This window comes from Drosophila sechellia, chromosome 2R (assembly GCF_004382195.2).
Source record: "Drosophila sechellia strain sech25 chromosome 2R, ASM438219v1, whole genome shotgun sequence".
In the NCBI taxonomy this organism is placed as follows: domain Eukaryota; kingdom Metazoa; phylum Arthropoda; class Insecta; order Diptera; family Drosophilidae; genus Drosophila; species Drosophila sechellia.
Genome location: NC_045950.1, coordinates 7,436,774 through 7,457,214, shown reverse-complemented (window position 1 = coordinate 7,457,214; position 20,441 = coordinate 7,436,774). Strand labels below are relative to the sequence as shown.

Below are 20,441 nucleotides of genomic sequence, written 5' to 3'. Positions count from 1 at the left end.
TCGATGAATGTCTTATCGATAAGGGGTAAATCAGCTGATTTGCTTCCGCCTCTAGCGAAAAGTAAACAAATAAACACCCAGAAGTAACAAAATATGGCATTTTGCATAGCAGTTATTGGCAAGGATGTGAGTTTTATTTTCCATTTGAATACAATTAATAGCATGACTAATTCCCACAGAACGCCCCCCTGTACCTGACAACTTCCGATATGGAGCAGGAACTGGACTTGCAATATCATGTTAACGCCGCCTTAGACGTCGTGGAGGAGAAGTGTCTGATTGGCAAGGGTTCTCCGGAGTCCAAGGAGCTGTACCTGGGACTACTCTACTCGACAGAGAACCAGAAAATGTACTTGGTTGCTCATGCTGGTGAATTTCCAACTGAATGGTTGATTTCATTACAGATACGGATTTGTGACCAACACTCGGGTGAAATTCATAGTGGTCATCGACTCCAGCAACGTTGCTCTTCGGGAAAACGAAGTTCGAGCGGTGGGTTTTCAATCTTACTATCTAAATGAGAGCCCCTATAGCTCGTACCCCTTGTATCTTCCAGATCTTCCGAAATCTCCACTTACTCTACACTGATGCCATCTGCAATCCCTTTTACATTCCCGGCGAATCGCTGACTTCAAAGTAAGCGGGATCCTCCTTATTGAATATATAACATACTCATAATACGTCACCTTTATATCTGCAGGAAGTTCGATCGTGCTGTCCAGAAACTGATGAGCGGCACTGCCTAGATGTAGATTAATACTGAACGAATAATAAAGCGAATTATTTATCAGATGCATACGTTTTCCTAGGAGGGATGTCAAGGTGGACTGGCCAAGTGACCGCCCCAAGCTAGACTCGAATAGAGATACGCACCGGAGATACGCAAACCGGTCGTTGGCTGGCTAGCCGTAGCCAAATATTATGCTAATTCGAGATTTTTGACAAAAATAATTCGAGAATTAATTATATCTTTACATGTGTCTGCTAGTTGACACATAGTTAGTTAATGTCTCCGCGTCAAACTCGTCTTCCGTCTGTTTTGGGCACTGTTATGGGATTCACTGCGAACTTTAACTGAACGACAGTAACGAGGCACACATAAACATGTATTTTGTCTTATCTTATGCATAATTAATGAAATTAAATCCTACGCGTCGATAGACTTGAACTTGGGCGCCACCGGCAGAGGTAAGCTGAGCATCAGTATCATATAAAAAGCGGACAGAAGTTCCAGTTCGATATCAGTAAGCCTTCTCAAGTCTTTCAACAATCAACATGAAGTTCTTCGTAAGTCGCTTTATCACAAATTGATCCTTAAAGGATTCTAGCTGATTGGTTATTTACAATCCTTGTAGATTGCTTTCGCCTGTCTGTTGGCCGTCGCCGTCGCCAACGAAGATGCCAATATTCTCCGTGCCGAGCAGGAAGTGAATGTGGACAACTTTAAGTACGCTCTTGAGCTGGACAACTCTGTCAATGTGCAGCAGAAGGGTGACCTTAACGGCGAAGAGTGGGTGGTGTCGGGAACCCAGTCGTGGACATCTCCCGAAGGTGTGCCAGTAAGCATCCAATATGTCGCCGATGCCAACGGTTACAATGTGGTGTCTGCCAACCCTCCTCTGCCCACCCCACCCCCAATTCCAGAGGCCATCCAGCGTTCTCTGGAGTACATCCGCGCCCACCCCCCCAAGGAATAAATAATGTTAAATAAATGTGTTGAACTTTACTTTCGTAGACTTTTAATTTCATTTTAAAAGGACTGTCGCTTCTTAAACCGAGTAGACAAACATATGTACCCATCGTATAAGCGGACAGAAACTAGTTGGTCAGGGTCAACCAGACAGATGAAATATTAGTACGTAATATATATAGGTCTGACAGATGGTCATTGTTGGGTACGCCATGCTGTTCCTGAACTTGGGGTCGTTCAGGGAGTTTTCACTTTCGATTGCGTTTTTCGATAAGGGGTTTCCCCCGTTTGTGTGCCACCACCACTTAGGATCACTTAGGAGCGTGTTACGTTATCACGTTTTTGATCAGTTTTGCAACTATACCATACTATCGACCTGGTTTTGCAGTTTTGAAATCGAAGTTCACTTGTTTCCTTAGCATATTTCAGAATAAGAAATTCCATATATTAGAATGAAGTATGCATTTCGTTTTTTATTATTCACAGACATATATTATTCTTTTCTTGCTACCAATAATTCAAAATAAATGAAAAGGTTATTGTTCATTTTTATCTGTGCGAAGACATTTAGCAATCCCTCCCTATCTAGTCACGTGATCGCGATGGGATAATCAGGCTCTTTGTTGTCATAATTTGCGATGCAAATGTTAGGCTTTCGGTCTTTGAAAGTGATGCGACCGTTTAAGTTGTGCGATGCAGATTATGCCACTGCAATTATGACGTCGACGGGCAAAGTGAATGCCATCGTAAATTACGTGGTGCAACCAGGGGCAGAAGTAGCAGTATCCGAGGTAACTGAAGTGCCCGATCCGCCGACGATCAAGGCTAACCATCGTCTGCTCTCAAATGTCAAAATAACATTGAAAAGCCTGCGCGCTCCGGTTACCGATTTGCCGCCAAATCGGCATTCTGGTTCTGATTTGGATTCGGATTCTGGGTCGTTGGGGCTAATCGCTCTGGAAGCACAACATGGAAAACCCGACAGATGGCTAGCGTTGAAAACACATCTCAACGATGATGGATTGAGATGGCGAGAGGGCGATGTCAATATGCCACCTAGACTGTCGGGGATCAGATCGGGAAACACTGCCGGAAAATGCTCTAGCATATGAATAAACATTTAGTTTATAAAGAGAATTTTAAAAAAGAGACTTTAGACTTTTAGATGACTTTATAAATGTATATAACATGTGTTAAAATCATTTGTAAGCAGTACTTCACTTATATTTTAATAATATAGGTTTGTAACTCAAATTGGAACTGATTGAGATATTTTTGCTTTAAATTAACGTTCAAAACCATATTATTTCCTCCGTGTAACTCAATTAGATTTTCCGGATTCTTTGCGGCACGCCAAGGATTCCTTTCTCCCGCTCAGCTGTTGACCATTACTAATTCCTGGCATTTTGAGATATATGTGTCGCATATATTACTTGCTAATAAATTAATAAGAGCATAAACAAATGGTCAATATGTCAGCGTGACGTCAACTTTTTGGCGGCTGCTTTGGCTGGCGCTGTCATAATTGGAAAGCAACAAACATTTGGCTTCCTCGATTTTCCCAATATTCCATAGCCCACATAAACAAATACGTTGGATGGTTCCGTGTGTGCCACACAAACTGCTATTTTATTAAAATGTATAAATCAATTTGCATATCATGGCATTAAACGAAGCGAGAATTAATATTATGGCTGATTTAAATGTGAATATATGTATGCGAATGGGAAGCAGAATCGCAAAAGACAATATTCGAATCGTTTATAAAAATGTTTTAACACATTGCCCGTTTGATATTTCCATGTCTGTGTGTGTGGAATGATTCCATCCTCTTAATTAATGTCGGGTTTTTAATTGCTCGTTAATTTGGTCGAGTTATAAAATGATTTGATGTCGTGATTGATTCATAAAGCGTGTCACCACGTTGCCAGCTGGAAAATATGATCAGATTTGAACCAATTATGAGGGAATATCTGATACATATTTAAATGAGCACCAATTAAGCGTACACTGGGCGAAATTTAATTGCCAATAACTACTACTACTTAAACAATTTTGTGTGGAATTTCACTGACTCATTTCGTATGGTAATTTACAAATAAAAGCGAAACCGAAATTCAAAAGCCGTAGAACAGGGTAGGTTTTTAGTTTCATCCGGAGTTTGTAGTTATTTAATTGACTAAAAACAAAGACCAGTATTCCTTCCCAAATGTATAAAAAGAGATGTTTATTTAAATAAGTTTATTTAAGACTTTTTTTTATCGTCATTAAGCGTGCTTAATTTTAACAGATGGTGACAGCGCATTTGAAACTGGTTTATCAACAGCATGATTTAGAATGATTCCAGCTGCCAACGAAACTGATAGTGATTTTCCCGCAGTGTCGGGTAAAAATAGTCATTGTTAAGCTTAGCAAACCACTACAAAATCGTATTGTAGTGGGTGGATGTGGTTCGGATCGTCTGCTCTTGGTGGTGGTGGTGGCGGTGGCATTGGTGGTGCTGCTGCTTTCTGGTGCCCAGGCGCAGTAAATTCGGCAATGCTCAATGGTTTTACAGTGCTTTTCGTATTTTCCTTTTTTTCACTCCACGAAAATTAGAAAAACACATTTTCGTGTGTGCGCGTTCACTTCTTTTGTTTATTTCGCTTGGTTTTATTTTCGAAATGCTGCTGAAAACCATAAATTAGCTTGTTACTTTTGGAATGCCTGGCGTTGTGTGTGGGTGTTTCTGGGGTCTCTGGGGATCTCAAGAGCTGAATGAAGAAGTGGGGAACTGATTCAGTCGTTAGCGGTGATCGATCTGGTGAACAACTAGCACAGGATTTAATATGGACAACATTGTGAGTGCCACTGGATTATAGAAACCCTTAGGGGTAACTCCTTGCACTTGAAAGCAGTGTTAAGGATTTATTTCGAATTACAAGCAAAGTAATGTATGGAAATTCATGGAACTTTCTCCTCAGGACGAAGATCTGACCCCCGAGCAGATTGCCGTTCTGCAGAAGGCATTCAACAGCTTCGATCACCAGAAGACCGGCAGTATCCCCACCGAAATGGTGGCCGATATCCTCCGTCTTATGGGTCAGCCCTTCGACAGGCAGATCCTTGACGAGCTGATCGACGAGGTCGATGAGGACAGTAAGTGTTCGAAGCCTATGGTATATTGCCGTGTACTCAAAACTAATCCACGATTCTCCTGCAGAATCCGGTCGCCTGGAGTTCGAGGAGTTCGTCCAGCTGGCTGCCAAGTTCATCGTGGAGGAGGATGACGAGGCCATGCAGAAGGAGCTGCGCGAGGCTTTCCGCCTGTACGACAAGCAGGGCAATGGCTACATTCCCACCTCCTGCCTGAAGGAGATCCTCAAGGAACTGGACGACCAGCTGACCGAACAGGAGCTCGACATCATGATTGAGGAAATCGATTCCGACGGCTCTGGCACCGTTGATTTTGATGGTAAGTGCGCGGACCAATTAGCCGCCGTCAGTCGGGCTATAAAGATCTTGGATTCCTTGGCCCGCTGCCTTGGTATTTTCCACACAAATTATATCAATTTGTTGCGATGGAGCCACCGCCCTCCCCCATTCCCACCGACGAGGGGAGACGCCCTTGTGGTGCTTTATTTATAGTTCCTTAGATCTTTACACAGAAACAAGCAGATCATTTTGCCCCAGATTTTAAGGGGCTTTTTACTATTCCTAAAACAATATCCGTTCATATTTTCCGCCTTTTATAATTGTTTCGAATGGTGTACCAGTTTGAAAAGAAACAAATTTGTTTTAAGTGGTCCAATTTCCCATATTTTAGTTATCAACACTTAATTAATAATATTCTTTTTAATTTAATTTACAGAATTCATGGAAATGATGACTGGCGAGTAAGCTTTGTGGACCCATCGTATCTCATAATTGTCTACCCCCAACACCCTAGGCTTGAATAAACGTTTTGTATTTTATTTCTACGATTGAGTAATCATAATTACGCTATAAATAATCCGCTCGTTCAGGAACTGATTGAGTAGAAAAACCCAAAGCGCGGCAAACATTCTATGGCTGCAGTGCATCTGCATCCGAGTTGAGTCATCTTAATTGCCGATTGCCACCCTCTGGCGTGTGGATTATTATTAAATTTCGATGTTTGTGCAATGGGCTGGGAGTGGGCGTGGCGGCTCTGCTCATTTGTGTGTTAATTTGGCAAGGCCACCCGGCGTATGAGTGATGCATGTTGTGCATACGCAACGTGGCCAGATGCATGCGGAGTTCTTTGTTTCAATCTTTCCGCCATTGCTTGCGGCAGTGCGTGCACATTCCATTTGCCACTTGGCTGGCGTTCTGGTCCGCACAGCTGTGACCATCCCAAGCAGAATAAGGCCCACTGACAACCTGCTAGATTTTTGCCTTTCCAAACAGCCAGCCAATGTTGTACATCATAGCTATGCATGTGGCTGGCAAATGTCAATGAGCATTCTCCTTGTTGCCAAAAGATGTCAAGCATTTACGCTAAACTTGGCCGCCGCGACATGCAGTGAGTTTGTTTTCCCAAAAGCAGCGAAAAGAAGCAACTGCCCTTTCTGAAAAGTTAGCAAAAAAAAAGGAGAAGGGGCTGGGGGCAGATCGATGTGGATGTTGGGGTTTGGATGTTGCCACCAAGTGGAGCAACTCGTTTTGCGCAATCCTTAGTCTTTCGCCGGAGGGTGTCGATATTAGTAATATTTATTACCGCTTCAAATCCAGTTTTCAGTTTTTACCCAATCATTAGGTGAAAGGTCACAGACTGGACCTGGACGCCCTGTGAAAGAGCTGCAAATGCGGCGGATTCCGTTGGGTGTCAGATTTATTGACATCCGCCTGGGCAGACTTCTCAACATGCGATTCTTGACACCGAGCGCATTAAAACGGTTTCCCAAACGTGCAATTCAATGGAGATGAAGCTGAATGATGATGATGCGCTCGAGCGTTGAGCGTTTCGATTGGATTCCAATTTACGAGCACCACCAGCAGCAGTTGCTTGCTTGCTAATTTTTACCCACTGACCGAGGAGAGATGTGGCTGAGAGCGTTTGTTTAACAAGACAAGGTACATTGAGTAAACGAGATGCCGCCGTTGAGACAATAGTCAAAATGCATGGGCTCGCGGATGAGGATGCGGGGGCAGCACCTCCTCCTCCCTTTTTCGTGCGATTGTTTTCTGGCCCAGCTGGGGACGGAGCCTCAGCCAGCACCACCACCATCACTACCACAGCTGCACACGATTGCAATAAATGCCATAAAGTATCAAAATCTCAGCACTCGCTCAGCTCCGAGCTCCAAGCTGCAAGCGGCAAACTCCGGCTGCAGTTTTCGTTCATTCCATTCCATTTGATTGCATTTGGCGCCAAACCAAGTATAAAAGCTGGAGAACCTGGGCTGCGATCGGCACACAAGTACCGTGACATTCGAGGAGCCACAACACGACACGCGGAGGCACTGCATCGCTGGTGCGGCAAAGGACTCACGTGGATTACCTCAGCTTTGTGGATACATTAAACAGTGGATACATTGTGGGTGCGTCAAGGATTCTTCTTGTTAATCGTCGATCGGAATTAAACAATTAAAAGATTGCTGTCATGGCTCTTAAGTGGGTAAGTTCAGTGAAAGAGAAACGTATCTTTGGATTAGAAAATTCATGAGATCCAAATGCTCTAATGATTCGGGAGAGTCCTTTGAAACTCCATATGCTGTTGTGGTTAAACATATTAATGGGCACAACTAATTTATCCTGAAAAGTATTCCTTCATGAGATAAGGACATAGATTCAAAAGTATATTTGAATATTTGAATATAATATTCATATTCATATTTTCAGTTTTTAGTCTTTTGTGATTTTTTTTGTAAAATCTAAACTATTTTCTATTACTAAATATATATGAATGAAAAGATCTTAGTGCTACAAAATTAATTAAATTGATTTCATTACCCAATTTAAATTTAATAAAAGTAAAGTTACGAATTTTACTAATAAATAAATCAATGTATTTATTCAATTGAGTTAGTCAAGGGAATTGTCTTATCAGAAATCTAGATTAAATTTTCTTATTCTTTATGAGAATAAACCTTTTCAGGAAACTATGAGTGAATCAGTGTGTTGTCCACTCTCGAATTATAAAATTCTGTGAAAAAGAACATGCCTAAAAAATAGGCCACTGGAGTGTCCCATCTTGGAGTGCTAAATAGACAAGGGTTTCCTCATTGCACTTAGCATATCCGATTATCTTGGAAAGAGCGAGAAATCCCCGCGAAACGCATAAATTAACAGCCCATTTGCAATCGGAGATGGTGGATGGCACGCAAAGTTGCCCAAGATGGATCGGTCGTGGCCGATCCTCCCCGCCTCCAATGCAGATCATCGAAATGGAAGCAGTGGCGACCCAATTGGCAGCCCATTTGCAATTACCGCAATTATATTTGCGGTTGCGAAACGCTGTCGAAGATGTCTGCTAGGTGGTCACGAACTCCAAGAGGCTCTCACAGACTCCTCAAGATATTCCGGCCCAAGGGGCAGGCGTTGGTTGTTTCGGTTGCATGTGCCCCAGTCGCCGGATGAGTCAGTGTGGCAAATGTCAGAATTTCCACAATATTACATTATTAAACTGCTCGGCTGCGGCGACAAGTGAGCTCATCATCGTGCCAATCAATGGAGCTGTTAGGTTTATGGCCCAATGGAATCCGTAAACGGTTTAAACTTCAACTTGACACTCGCTGGACCGCTCCGCTTAGCCAACCTTCCCAGCCAGCAATTCTCTGTGGCACTCTGGGTTCACACGCTGCTGCATCTTCAGACGTCTTCTGTCTAACAAGAAGTCCATAAATATCAGAGTTCGCCTCAGGCTGAGACAATGATGAGCCAGCCCGATGGTGATACTATAGTCAAGAGTCCCCGCTGCACTTGCAGCCTTAATGGGCGACGACGATCGGTTGCAACAATGAAAAACGTGAGCGGATCGAATTGCGCCGTTCTGTCAATGGCCATATGCTTCATTGATGAAATGGCCGACATTTGGCCACACTCTTGACCCCTTTGGAGGTTCCCAGCGGGGTCATGATACCCACTTGGCCGAGATGTGTATCAGGGCTTAATTAACAGCAGAAAGAATTCAAGGTTCTTCTTGTAATTTAAAGTTTTGAAAATGCTTTTCGTTTATTTTTGGAACGAACAGTTGTTTTTCAACTTAAAATACACATTTATTACAAATAATTACCAAAATGCTATCATGACAAAACTACAGTTGTAAAAAATGACATTATCTTAGTAAGACATTTAAAATCGTTTAAAATTATCTCTTAATACGAATAAATCGAAAATAATAATTTTTAGACGGTTACTTTACGTCCTTGTGCTCAACCAACAATAGTTTATTCGAATACCACTTTTTATGGCGGTCGTTAAATAAGTATTTCATAACTTTTAGCAGCCTTTTCTCATGTTGTCTTCAGATGAATTAGCCGCAGTTAAAGAAGCTAAATTTTAAACAATTAGCCATCCCTGCGATTTTTCACTGGCATTTATTTTGCAATCAAATAAGTCAACACGCCAAAGATTCTCTTCAGGCCAAATTGAGAGCGTGGATCGCGATGGAAGATGCTGGATTCGCATGAACTTTCCATGTGCTTGCATAAATTTGTGAACTTACCGGGCAATCCCTACCTGCATCGATCTTTTTCAGGCTCTGGTGATCACGACGCTGGTGGTTGCCCAAGCAGCCAAGCTGGATAACAAATACCTGCCCCCACCCGCAAGTGCGGCCAGTGCGGGCGGCAGTCCGGGAGCAGGGCTCCAGGGCCCAGGAGGTGGCTTCGGCGGAGGTGGTGGCGGTGGAGGATTTGGTGGCGGCGGAGCGGGTGGAGGTTATGGAGCAGGCGGCGGAGGCGGACCAGCTGGCGGCTTCGGGGGAGGTGCCGGAGGAGCAGGCGGTGGTGGAGCTGGCGGCTTCGGTGGTGGTAACAACGGACTAGGTGGCTTCGCAAACGGACGACCCATTGCTCCTGGCGGCAGCGGCGGCGGGGGTGCACCGGCTCCACGCCCCAGTCCGTCAGGTGGCGCGCCACCAGCTTCTGGACCTCCCATTCCGATCCTCTCATTTGTCAACGAGAACGACGGCGATGGCAACTACCGCTTTAGCTACGAGACCGGAAATGGTATCAAGGCCCAGGAGGAGGGCACCGTTAAGAACAAGGGATCTGAGAATGAAATCCCATCCGTGATGGGCTCGTACTCCTACACTAATCCCGAGGGCGAACTCGTCGAGATCATGTACACGGCGGATGAGAATGGCTTTGTGCCCTCGGGCAATGCCCTGCCCACGCCACCGCCCATTCCGGAAGCGATAGCCAAATCTCTGGCTGCCCAGGGCATCTCCATTCTGCCGGGTGGTGGATACAGTGGAGGTCCTGGAGGACAGGGTAAGTATCTAAGTAATGAGCTACGGATTTTCATACCATTTCATTGCTCACTTTTGATTGCAGGAGCAGGTGGCGGCGGAGGCGGTGGTTCGGGATATGGTGGCGGATCAGGATTTGGAGGCGGCGGCGCAGGAGGAGGATCCGGTGGAGGCGGAGGTGGGCCAGGCGGTGGCGGTGGATATGGATCAGGTAAGATACTAATCCAAACCATTTTTTTCTTTTTTGTCTTCCTTTAACTATAACTTTAATTATTTTTAGGAGGCGGCGGTGGTCGTGGAGGAGCACCAGGAGGTCCAGGTTAGCGACTGATTTCTTTAAACAATTTTTAAAAATTTAACCCCTATCAAATTGATTTAATACTTTATCAATTATTTTACATTTTTAGGTGCGCCAGGAGGAGGTGGATTCGGAGGTCAAGGTAAGTTATGTTCCCATGGCTTACACTTGGATCTAAATATTATTTACTTTTTAGGAGGTGGTGGAGGCTATGGAGGAGCAGGTGGCGGAGCTGGTCGCGGTGGTTCTCCGGGAGGTCCTGGTAAGTCCTTTTTCAAGATGAACTTACTGGTTTCTAAAAAATCACCGCCTTAATTCACTTCATAAATTAAATTTTTTTTTTTAAATTTCAGGATCACCAGGCGGCGGCGGATTCGGTGGTCATGGAGGTGCTGGCGGCGGTTATGGAGCCGGCGGCGGCGGAGGTCGCGGTGGTGGTGGAGCACCAGGAGCTCCCGGTAAGTTAAATAATAGTTTTACTCCATAGATACTCAAACTAATCACTTTTTTCAACTAAAGGATCACCTGGAGCTGGAGGATTCGGAGGTCAAGGTAAGTGATCCAGCCTGACATTGTGGTTCAAGTTAAAACTATATACACTTTCTAGGTGGTGGCGGAGGATACGGAGGTGGCGGCGGACGCGGAGGTGCTCCAGGTGCTCCCGGTGAGTTCATGATTTCATTCACTTTATATAAGAGATAACACGTTGCTTATTTTCAGGATCACCAGGCGGAGGCGGATATGGCGGCCAGGGAGGTGCTGGCGGCGGCTATGGAGGCGGCGGCGGCTATGGAGGCGGCGGCGGCGGCGGTCGCGGTGGTGGTGGAGCACCAGGTGCGCCAGGAGCTCCAGGATCCCCAGGTGGTGGCGGATTCGGCGGTCAAGGTAAGGGATTTTAAGACTTACTGCATATTCACTTTGAATAATACATTCATCTTGTAGGAGGTGGTGGCGGATACGGAGGCGGTGCCGGTCGTGGTGGTGCTCCAGGAGCTCCTGGTGAGTAGATTAATACAACTCCTTAGTGGCTTTAAAATCATACCATCCACTTTTCGCAGGCTCTCCCGGAGGCGGAGGATTCGGAGGTCAAGGTTAGTAATTTAGTCACAGTACACTGTGCATTCTACAAAGCTTTAATTCTTTAAGTTTCCGACTTATAGTTAAGATGTGTTATAAATATTATAATAATTAAACAAATATTTATTTCTTAGGAGGTGGTGGCGGCTTTGGAGCCGGCGGTGGTCGCGGTGGAGCAGGTGGAGCTGGAGGAGCACCCGGTGGACCCGGTGAGTATCATTGCTTTTTACTATCCCAATTTGTCAATATATGGATGGTAAATATTAACTGTTTCCATTTTTTCATGTAGGATCTCCAGGCGGTCCAGGTTATGGAGGAGGTGCCGGTGGACCAGGTAAGAAGCATTATAGTTATAAACCGGGTTTTACAATACGTGTGATTGCAACTGTAAAACTTGAATTAGCTTAATTCATCTTCATGAGAAAATGATGTGAAGAGCTACATTAGACAAGTGATATTCCCACACATTTCAGTTCTTTTTATGTTGACAATTCTTGTTCGGCAAAGCCTTGGTCTATTGTTTTACCCACGATCTACTAACGATCATTCATGAATAAAACATTTTGGCTTGAATGCGGTCCCTTTGAAGTCGCTAGATTATAATAATTTTAAAGACTGCTTTAAATAATTACAACTAATCAAAGAGGATTTACATAAATTAAATATCAGTTTAATAAAGATCATTTCAATTGTTTTTTAGGAGGTGCCGGTGGACGTCCAGGCGGACCAGGATTGCCCGGCAACCAGTACGTTCCACCCGCGGCTGGTGGCGGAGCACCCGGCTCGCCAGGCCGACCAGGATCGGGAGGAGCTCCCGGCACAGGATCACAGTACATTCCACCTGCACCGGGAGCGCCGGGCGGAGGTCGTGGCAACGGAGAGTTCAATCCTCAGACGGGCTATAGCTACTAAAACCAGAATAAATTACGAAACGCCAATCAAATCTCTCAAATCGAAGAAATGTAATTTCTGTGCAAGCTGCCCCCTCAATGTTCTTTCGCTAAAACAATTAATTTATTTATATAAGCTTACCTCTCCCTCTTCCACTCTGACAATGTGTGTGTGCAAATATCGAAATAAATGATTATTATAAAATAGTTGCTTATCAGTTTGCCCCACGTAAACTATGGAAATTGAAACAATTTGTTTGACTTTTCAGATGCATGTATTTCATGCCATTGAGTTGCGACTACATCTTCAAACTAACCAATCGTTTAAATGACATTAATTCGTTGTTATTTCTTTGGGGACTTCTTGAAGCGTCTTCCGTACTGATTATAGCCATAGGGATCCACCAGGTTGTTGGGTCTGCCCCTCAGTTGCTGGGTGATTAGGGCCTGTTGCTGCTGCTCGTTTTGCTGCTCCTTCTGCTGTTGCTGCTGCTGTTGTTGCTGCTGCTGCAGCTGCTGTTGCTGGTTGAGATTCTGCTGCTGTTGTGCCTGTTGCGCAGTCAGATTGCTGCCAAACGATTGTTGGCCAAATTTTCCGGCATACTGGCCGGGTAAGTTGCCGGAATGCAACTGATTGAACGGCTGATCCGGTTGATATTGCCCGGAGTTTGGCTGCTGCTGCTGCTGGAAACCGCGTTGCTGTTGCAGCTGCTGTTGTTGTTGCTGCTGCTGCTGTTGCAGCGGGGTCAGCGGCTGTTGTCCTGGAAGCTGGGGACGAAAGGGTGCGTTGGGCAGTGGGGGTGGCAGCTGGCGGAAGGGCGTCTGGTATGGATTCAAATTGGGATTGAGCAAGCCCTGTTGATAGGGCTGGGCACCCGCGAAATATTGCGGGCTAGATGGAATCCCAGTGCCCTCCGCTCGAAATCCGTTCTCATCGGCGATGTAGCGCACTGTGATGGGTGTGCCCTCCGGTGAGGTGTACGAGTACGATCCCTGAATCACCTGTTTAATGGTAAATAAAGTTTTTTAGAAATAACACCCAAAAGTATGAAAAGATTTTTGTAGTTGTAGTTAGCTTAACGCCGCAAAGATTGCAACGCAAGTTTGCTCTAAGTTGAACTTTATGTTCGTTGGGATTTTTGAAAATAATTTTCTGAATCTGAATAGTAAACCCACCTGTGCCTCCACACCCTCACCATATCCCAAGTTCTTCACGTATCCCTGTGCCTGGGCAGTGGTTCCATCGGCCGACGAGTATCCGTAGGAGAAGCTTCCATCCAGATTGAGTTCGTTTTGGTAGGCGGTGATGGGCACGTAGTTTTGCTGCTGGTACTGGTTGTAGCGGGTATAGGGATTCTGTAGAGCAGCTCCAGATAGAGGAGGTGCCAGTGGGTTCAGTGGATTCCGCTGACCGGGAAACAGTCCTTGACCCTGTACGGGATTGGGCTGGCGTCGCTGGAAGGGATTGGCTTGCTGTTGCAGAGGCTGCAGTGGAGGCACCTGCGGACGCTGTCCCTGGAAGCCGGTTCCTGGTAACTGAGCCTGGCTGACGGAGATGCAGATGCTGGCCAGTAGGCAGGCCACCCAGCGGAGGTGCCGGAATCGAGGGGTGCGGGGTACAGACATTTAGGCTGTCAGTGGGCAGGTGCCGTGGATCATAAATCTCGCGAACGGAGCACAAATTACACGCTCGATAAACCCGACGATTCACTTATGGAGCTGGGAAACACTGCTGATGCTGATGATTCAATCGCGTACCGAAGCCAATCCGTTGCTGCCACTGGAAGTCACTGATCGAAAGCCGTGCCACGACTGCAATTGCGGCTCCCACCGGCGGCCGTATTTATGCGGTTCTTGATCGTCGGGCCCGGCGGTTCGTCAGGCCCTAAAGCTCAGCTCAGTTATGGTCAGAACAATTGGCCGCTTCCTGTGCCCTGGCTATCGGCTTCTGACTGCATCTCGATGGTAATCTCGCGGGCGGCCAGTGTAATTTATCTGCGTGTTAACAAGCCGCTGGGCTGGCAGCTTTATTGGTTTTTTATCGGCCATTGACAGAAGGACAAACGAATTTCGTTTGGCTTTGGCTTGGGCTGATTGATATCTTCATGGTGGCCCACCGGCCGTCTTCCGCGCACTTGTTTATGAGCCAGCCCCATATGCAAATTCTGGGTCTTTTTGCTCCAGCACTTGTCTTCGCATCTGCCTCGAAGGTGTTTGCTTGAGTTATGTGCTGACAGTGGGTAGTGGTCTATGGTGGATAGCCTCTTCATTTTCCCTTGGTCAAGGTGGAAGTCGGACCTCAACTTGGCCTACAAACATCATTTGTCAAATGGCATACTAATCAAATGAGATACTGCTTATCCCCAGGATAGCTTGAGAGCTTTTCGGGCCCGAGGTGTTCCATTGTTCCACGCTCCAGTGGGGTTAATCATCAATCTCTATGGGACGGGGTTTGCTCATGTCTAGGTGTGATGTGGTCGCCATCACTCATTTATAACTGCCAAGTATCTGACAGATACATTTTCGTTTGTCATCAGTATGAGCTGCCATTAAAAGTCGAACATGTCTTGTTCCATGTTCAGCTTCATCTATAATTGCATATGCTAATTCTGTGGAGGTTTTTCATTCCGAAACAAAGGTCACTTCCCGCGTTGGGGTTATGGGTCACCACCCAATTGGAAGCCTATTGCTTATATTTAAATTAAAGCTTAAATTTCATTTCCCGCCAAAAAATGGGAGAATTTGCGATTTTAATGAAATGATATGCGAATAGTGCCAATTAACCTTTAGGTGCCTAGGAATTTTATATCTGCCTAAAAGCAGAATAGATATTTTTACCTAAGAAATATAAAAGGCGGGGCCGCAAAGTATGCTACATAAATATTTGAAATCCAAATAAGTTCCACTTTCGCCCCTCACGATATTTTAATACGCTTCGCTAGGAAATTTCAGCACATGCCAAACAGGGTCATTTTAAAACTAATTGATTTTTTACTTAGGACATAAATTGTTTAGATATAAAAGACGAGTCTTATTCAGTTCGGTTAACTACTTTTTGCTGCTTGCCATCTTCTTTTTGTTACTCTTATTAAAATGGCTATTGTTCATTTAAACTTTTTAATTGTTTGTGATTTTTAATATTTTATGTTGTTAATGTATAATACATAAACCATCGATCTTACAATTTTACAATTTACAATACATGCGAAGTCAAATCAGCGACCGTGGGAATTTTTTACGTAATTTGATTTTCTGCTAGTTTGGTTAACACAAATCTCTTGTTTTTAAATCAAGGTAAGATTAGGATTTGTTGGCAGCTAAAAATAACGTTTGTTTACGTTTTGAAAATGTTTTGACCCAATAAGCAGTCGAAAATTAAGGTGTCTGTTGTTAATTATAAATGTGTTTTGGCCCATATTGGCCAACCGCTGCCTGATTGATTTGCCATTTGAATAATTCGCCAACTTGGGGTATAAATAGCCATAAAACAAAGCTTCAAAATGCGGGAAAACGAGGCGATGCGGGGAGCTCCATAAAAATGGCCCGTCAAAATTTATGCAGAAATGCGAGACACAACAAGCGCATAGTACCAGACAACACAATGTGGTTGTTGGCCGATGAGCAAACCGCATTAAAGACAGGTCGGACACTCCTCCCACGACTCCAACTCCGACTGTGCCATGTCTATGAGCCATAGGCCTTACCCCAAATCCAAATCCAACTGAAAGTCGGACAGCAAAGGCGACGGTTATTAATTGATGGCAGCCAGAAAGTTGCACCGCATCGAGATGGTTTAGATATTTCTTACTTTGTTGAGTGCGCCTGACATTTTGCAATTGCGAATTGCATTAGTTAGAAATTATGGCCGCCAGCGGCGCTAATTGATTCACTTTGTGGCAGTGCGTAGTGCGACTGCAACAAAATTGCGACTGCGGATCTTCGGGTTCCGGCTGGCAGATCTTGGCTAAAGGTTAGAGTGTCGCAGCTCTGAATTATGACCTCGTCGGCATTGCGGCTGCTTCATTAATGAGTTTCCACTTCTGTGGCAGGCGCGTCAAATGCCGCTTTACAAAGACACACTCGAAAAAAATGCAACAGGATCTTGTTTCGCCCCTTAAATTCGTATAAAAATAGACTGATATTTATGTTTCTGAAATATTTTCAGAAATCATTTCAAAAGTCACATGCATGTGTAGAAAATTATTCGAATTATTCGGTTTTTACATAAAACAGGCAATCACATAACAGTGAATGGCACGTAGTGACGAAGCACACCTCACTGTAAAAAGAAATATAAATATGTAAAATTTGTTTGTATTTTGTTTAGAAAACCAAGAACATAATCAATAAGAACTATCAAAATATTTTAGTTTAGTATGTAACTAAATCGTAATGTTATCCTTTTTAGACCTTTTGTTTCCTCAATTTTTCTCCATGTGCATGCTGGCAGTCATACCTGATTCCGCGGGATTTAAACCAACTCACCGACTGGGGAGCCACCAAGAATCAATTTATTAACACGTTGCCCGAGAGCCTGGCCGTTTTGGCAAGTGGAACTGGAAATTGGAACTGGGCGGGCCAAGGCAAATGCCAAAATGCAACTTCTGCCGCAATGTGGTGCTGCTGCTGCCGCAGCCCAGTTGCGAAATTGCTGGAAATTATTATTGAATTCTTTTTGTCTTGCCGTTGCCAGCATGCCGTTTGCCATAAATGTTAGCCGCTTCTCAAAGGCCCAGAGGTGCCCACCCACTGTATCAAAGTTTGCTGGCTGGAATTTGCATGTAGTAGAAGTCAAGTCAGGTGGAGCAGTCGTTCGTTACCATTTCTGCGCCTTTCGCTTGCCACAAATTGGCGCAGTGCCGACAATTGTGACAAATTTTATTAGCTGCTGCACCTTTCGCCCACGCGATTCTCATTTGCCAATGATGCTATCTGCATTGTAAACATGACAGTTTACCTGCTCTCCACACTTCTTAATGGCCATTTGAATTGCAAATCTGCGGTTCAACAAACCCCAGAAATCTGAGACACAACGGCTTGCTACTTTCTACTGACCTCAATTAAAAAGCATCTGGCATTGCATAACTTTTGTCTGCTGATTGGGTGGAGAAATGTATCTATGTATCTGGACTATCGTCTATCGGATTGCTATAAAAAGCGCAGAATCTTTCCTACGCGCTTAGTATTAGCATAAATCATGTTCGCATTGGTAAGTAGCGGATTGCTCATGAATACCCTGGCGTTAAGTGACTCCGCATCATTTTTCTTCATGTTTTTTCTGTAATTTTTTTCTTTTTCATTTTGGGAACTTCCAGCTATTGATCTTGACTGGCTGCCAACTGCTGTGGAGTTGCCCCGCTGAGTGTACTTCCATTAACGAGCCGGTGCCAATCCTCAAATCGGTGGCCGAACAACTTAGCTCGGGTTCCTACCTATTTTCGTTCGAGTCCGCAGATGGCACCTACCGCGAAGAACTGGGCATAGTGAGCACCGATTCAAAGACATCTGACGACGATCTCGAGGTGTCCGGTATTTATCGCTATATCAACGACTGGGGCCAGGAGGTGGAGGTGCGCTATACGGCGGACAAGAATGGCTTTCTGCCCCACGTTCGGTACATATCCAATGGGGAAGCCTATAAACCAATTCGCATAGAGCCATTAGCTTTGATGGGCACACATTCTTGAAAATGTTAGCCAGCCACACAATTACCAAAGCCAATCGCAGTTACAGGGGCGAATGCCCGGCTTTGGGACTCAAGGAGCGGCACACGGCAAAAAATATATGCTAACAAGAAGTATTATTATAATAATAAAAGTAGTCGTTAAGCATCTGAAATGTACCAACCCAAATTTTTAGCGAGCGAGAATCTTCTCATCGAAGAACGGGTATAAATATAAATGATTTTAAAAAATTGATTTTGTAAGGTTTTTTAGGATCTTTGTATCATATTGAAATTTTATGTGTAATATTTCAAACTATAAATTATAAAAAAGTGGCTCTCCAAAATGAACTAAAAGATTATATTTTGCATTTTATTTTATTTTCTTTGCTATATATACAAATTTTTGTTATATTTTTTTTTTTATATATTTTTTTATATTTTTTTGTTGTGTGCCGCGTCCAGCAGCTGAATTTGAAATCGCTTGCTCATCAATAGGATATTTAATTTGCGACCGATTTTTGGAATTAGTTAAGCCATCAAAGTTATAAATTGTGGCAGCAGCGCCGATTGCCCTTTTGCCAGATCCCAGGCAAATGTCGTTGGGTGCAAGAAATGAATTAGTATTTATCACCCCATGAAGTACGTAACGAAAAAAAAAAAACTCGGTCGTTAGTATCGTTAGCCCCGGAACTACCGATGATTGAATTAATGGCGCCGTAATGTAAATGAAATTGCTGATGCACCCCATTGCGATTCTGAATCGAGTCATTTGTCAGCAGAAGATGTTCGATCGATAGTTACAGATATGGGTATATATAGACAAATAGATAGACAGATAGATAGATAGATAGATATTCGCCCTGGGCTAGGGGCTACACCCCTGGTATAAATTGCATCAAAGCTGACATTTTACACATTTCTGGGATTGGTGTGGAGTAGATTGTGGTGTAAAGTGCGAGGTGCGACTGATTAATCGCGACACCTGGCGAGTGGGTGAATGTATGTTATGCAGTGTATGTTATGCAGTTGCAGAGGCCGTTAATGTAGCCGCCGAATGATAATCTGTGTCATCAATCGCCGGCGTCATCGCCCCGATCCCAATGTGACTCAGATGCCGCCAGCATAATGTGACATATATTTTTGAAACTCAGTTTCGAAAACTGACACCCATCCGAGACCTTGACATTTGGAGCGCGACGATATGAAATTATGGGAGCTTTTTGGACGTAAAGTCCACATAAAACGGGATGCAAACATGTTTAGCATGTTTAAGCGAAAGAGCCGAAAGAGCTAGATGTGGTCGAAATACTGATGGAGGAGTGTGTGGCTATAAAAGCCAAGTGGCCGATCCACTTTGTGATCACACGCGCTTTAGCTCTCGCTTTCTACGCTCCCCAAAAAAAACGCAATCAAAATGTGCAAGATCGTAAGTGGACTCATGTGGATACATATTATAAGCTAAAGTGGAATGTGAAATATATAAGGACATGCAAACTCGAAGACAGGATGTGCTGTAATATGTGCTTCTAATATGATCTCCTGCAGCTTCCTCTTTTCGTCCTGGCGGTCGCGGTGGCCTGTTGTCACGCTCTTCCCGTGGAGCCCGAACGTGAGCCCGTGGCTATCCTGAAGTCCGAGATCGTCAAGACCGAGGATGGCTACATCAGCGCCTACGCGGGAGCAGATGGTATATCTCGCAACGAGGAGGCTGTTGTGGTGGACAAGGGTACCGACGAGGAGGCTCTGGAGGTAAAAGGATCCTACAAGTACATAAACGAAGACGGCCAGGAGGTGGAGGTGTTCTATACGGCGGGAAAGAACGGATTTGTTCCCTACGGCAGCATTATCAATCCGGAAATCACGGCCGTTGCCGAAGCAGCGAAGGATCTACCAAAGGTGGTGAAGGCGGAGAAGGCGGACAAGCCTTAGAAAGTGTTTCCTGAATAAGATCTCGTAGAAGTTAATATGATAAACGATTAGTCCAGAGTATTGTCACTGGGCAAACTAAAATAAAAGTCAACGCGAATTCGAAAGAGTTGTTTTAGTCTATCTGTGTATTCATTCAATTTGCACACATCGCACATTTTAGTTTACTTAGCATGCGAAGATGCACAGAGAAAAAAGGGAGCAAAGTAAAACTATCGTACTTTGAAATAAATCATTTCATCTTGAATATACTTTTTTTTATTTAATCTTTCTGATGGTATCATCTTTTACTTTTTATTTTTCTGGGAGCAAAGTAAAGTATTGCAGAAATAAATAGAAATAAATCATATCATCTTGAATACAATTTTGTTATTTTACCTTTGTGAAGGTATCATCTTTTACTTTTTACTTTTCTGGGAGCAAACTAAAGTATTGCACTTAGAAATAATTCATTTTATCTTGAATATACTTTTTTTTATTCA

The 20,441-nt window shown here is 44.1% G+C and overlaps 7 protein-coding genes across 8 annotated transcripts; 6 read left to right on the top strand and 1 right to left on the bottom strand.

Moving 5' to 3' along the window:
* Positions 1-15: 15 nt before the first annotated feature.
* Positions 16-792, top strand: LOC6608626 (trafficking protein particle complex subunit 2-like protein). The gene is made up of 5 exons (XM_002033324.2): positions 16-126; positions 180-349; positions 405-492; positions 557-636; positions 701-792. The coding sequence occupies exons 1-5, from the start codon at positions 94-96 to the stop codon at positions 744-746; spliced, it is 417 nt and encodes a 138-aa protein (XP_002033360.1). The 5' UTR covers positions 16-93; the 3' UTR covers positions 747-792.
* Positions 793-1,184: 392 nt separating this feature from the next.
* Positions 1,185-1,726, top strand: LOC6608625 (cuticular protein 47Eg). The gene is made up of 2 exons (XM_002033323.2): positions 1,185-1,287; positions 1,356-1,726. Exons 1-2 carry the CDS (start codon positions 1,276-1,278, stop codon positions 1,695-1,697), a joined length of 354 nt encoding a protein of 117 aa, XP_002033359.1. The 5' UTR covers positions 1,185-1,275; the 3' UTR covers positions 1,698-1,726.
* A 2,696-nt stretch (positions 1,727-4,422) lies between these two features.
* Positions 4,423-5,649, top strand: LOC6608624 (troponin C). 2 transcript variants are annotated; one of them, XM_002033322.2, is made up of 4 exons: positions 4,423-4,530; positions 4,654-4,828; positions 4,893-5,144; positions 5,541-5,649. In XM_002033322.2, the coding sequence occupies exons 1-4, from the start codon at positions 4,519-4,521 to the stop codon at positions 5,567-5,569; spliced, it is 468 nt and encodes a 155-aa protein (XP_002033358.1). In that variant the 5' UTR covers positions 4,423-4,518; the 3' UTR covers positions 5,570-5,649. The 2 variants fall into 2 exon arrangements, with proteins under 2 accessions (XP_002033358.1, XP_032571764.1); XM_032715873.1 differs by lacking the exon at positions 4,423-4,530 and having other exon boundaries at positions 4,621-4,828.
* Positions 5,650-6,456: 807 nt separating this feature from the next.
* Positions 6,457-12,477, top strand: LOC6608622 (glycine-rich cell wall structural protein 1). Its single transcript, XM_002033320.2, has 15 exons — positions 6,457-7,307; positions 9,390-10,125; positions 10,189-10,314; positions 10,384-10,422; positions 10,511-10,543; positions 10,598-10,663; positions 10,755-10,859; positions 10,921-10,953; positions 11,009-11,065; positions 11,122-11,286; positions 11,344-11,400; positions 11,460-11,492; positions 11,613-11,687; positions 11,768-11,812; positions 12,179-12,477. Exons 1-15 carry the CDS (start codon positions 7,293-7,295, stop codon positions 12,388-12,390), a joined length of 1,797 nt encoding a protein of 598 aa, XP_002033356.1. The 5' UTR covers positions 6,457-7,292; the 3' UTR covers positions 12,391-12,477.
* A 149-nt stretch (positions 12,478-12,626) lies between these two features.
* On the bottom strand, positions 12,627-14,194 carry LOC6608621 (putative mediator of RNA polymerase II transcription subunit 26). Its single transcript, XM_002033319.2, has 2 exons — positions 13,545-14,194; positions 12,627-13,370 (listed from the first exon to the last, which is right to left on the bottom strand). Exons 1-2 carry the CDS (start codon positions 13,992-13,994, stop codon positions 12,714-12,716), a joined length of 1,107 nt encoding a protein of 368 aa, XP_002033355.1. The 5' UTR covers positions 13,995-14,194; the 3' UTR covers positions 12,627-12,713.
* A 3,369-nt stretch (positions 14,195-17,563) lies between these two features.
* Positions 17,564-18,206, top strand: LOC6608620 (cuticle protein AM1274). The gene is made up of 2 exons (XM_002033318.2): positions 17,564-17,577; positions 17,684-18,206. Exons 1-2 carry the CDS (start codon positions 17,566-17,568, stop codon positions 18,053-18,055), a joined length of 384 nt encoding a protein of 127 aa, XP_002033354.1. The 5' UTR covers positions 17,564-17,565; the 3' UTR covers positions 18,056-18,206.
* Positions 18,207-19,357: 1,151 nt separating this feature from the next.
* On the top strand, positions 19,358-20,066 carry LOC6608619 (endocuticle structural glycoprotein ABD-5). The gene is made up of 2 exons (XM_002033317.2): positions 19,358-19,459; positions 19,579-20,066. The coding sequence occupies exons 1-2, from the start codon at positions 19,448-19,450 to the stop codon at positions 19,960-19,962; spliced, it is 396 nt and encodes a 131-aa protein (XP_002033353.1). The 5' UTR covers positions 19,358-19,447; the 3' UTR covers positions 19,963-20,066.
* Positions 20,067-20,441: the final 375 nt, after the last annotated feature.

What these genes read in the sequence shown, in the direction of transcription:
- LOC6608626 (XM_002033324.2), top strand. Translation starts at nt 94, where the DNA reads ATGGCATTTTGCATAGCAGTTATTGGCAAGGAT. An exon ending in TCGACAGAGAACCAGAAAAT is followed by an intron (nt 350 to 404) that starts GTACTTGGTTGC and finishes ATTTCATTACAG; the next exon opens with ATACGGATTTGTGACCAACA. An exon ending in GGGAAAACGAAGTTCGAGCG is followed by an intron (nt 493 to 556) that starts GTGGGTTTTCAA and finishes TGTATCTTCCAG; the next exon opens with ATCTTCCGAAATCTCCACTT.
- LOC6608624 (XM_032715873.1), top strand. Translation starts at nt 4,636, where the DNA reads ATGGAACTTTCTCCTCAGGACGAAGATCTGACCCCCGAGCAGATTGCC. An exon ending in CGACGAGGTCGATGAGGACA is followed by an intron (nt 4,829 to 4,892) that starts GTAAGTGTTCGA and finishes ATTCTCCTGCAG; the next exon opens with AATCCGGTCGCCTGGAGTTC. An exon ending in TGGCACCGTTGATTTTGATG is followed by an intron (nt 5,145 to 5,540) that starts GTAAGTGCGCGG and finishes TTTAATTTACAG; the next exon opens with AATTCATGGAAATGATGACT.
- LOC6608622 (XM_002033320.2), top strand. An exon ending in TGGAGGATTCGGAGGTCAAG is followed by an intron (nt 10,954 to 11,008) that starts GTAAGTGATCCA and finishes TACACTTTCTAG; the next exon opens with GTGGTGGCGGAGGATACGGA. An exon ending in CGGAGGATTCGGAGGTCAAG is followed by an intron (nt 11,493 to 11,612) that starts GTTAGTAATTTA and finishes TTTATTTCTTAG; the next exon opens with GAGGTGGTGGCGGCTTTGGA.
- LOC6608621 (XM_002033319.2), bottom strand. Translation starts at nt 13,994, where the DNA reads ATGTCTGTACCCCGCACCCCTCGATTCCGGCACCTCCGCTGGGTGGCC. An exon ending in GTGAGGGTGTGGAGGCACAG is followed by an intron (nt 13,371 to 13,544) that starts GTGGGTTTACTA and finishes ACCATTAAACAG; the next exon opens with GTGATTCAGGGATCGTACTC.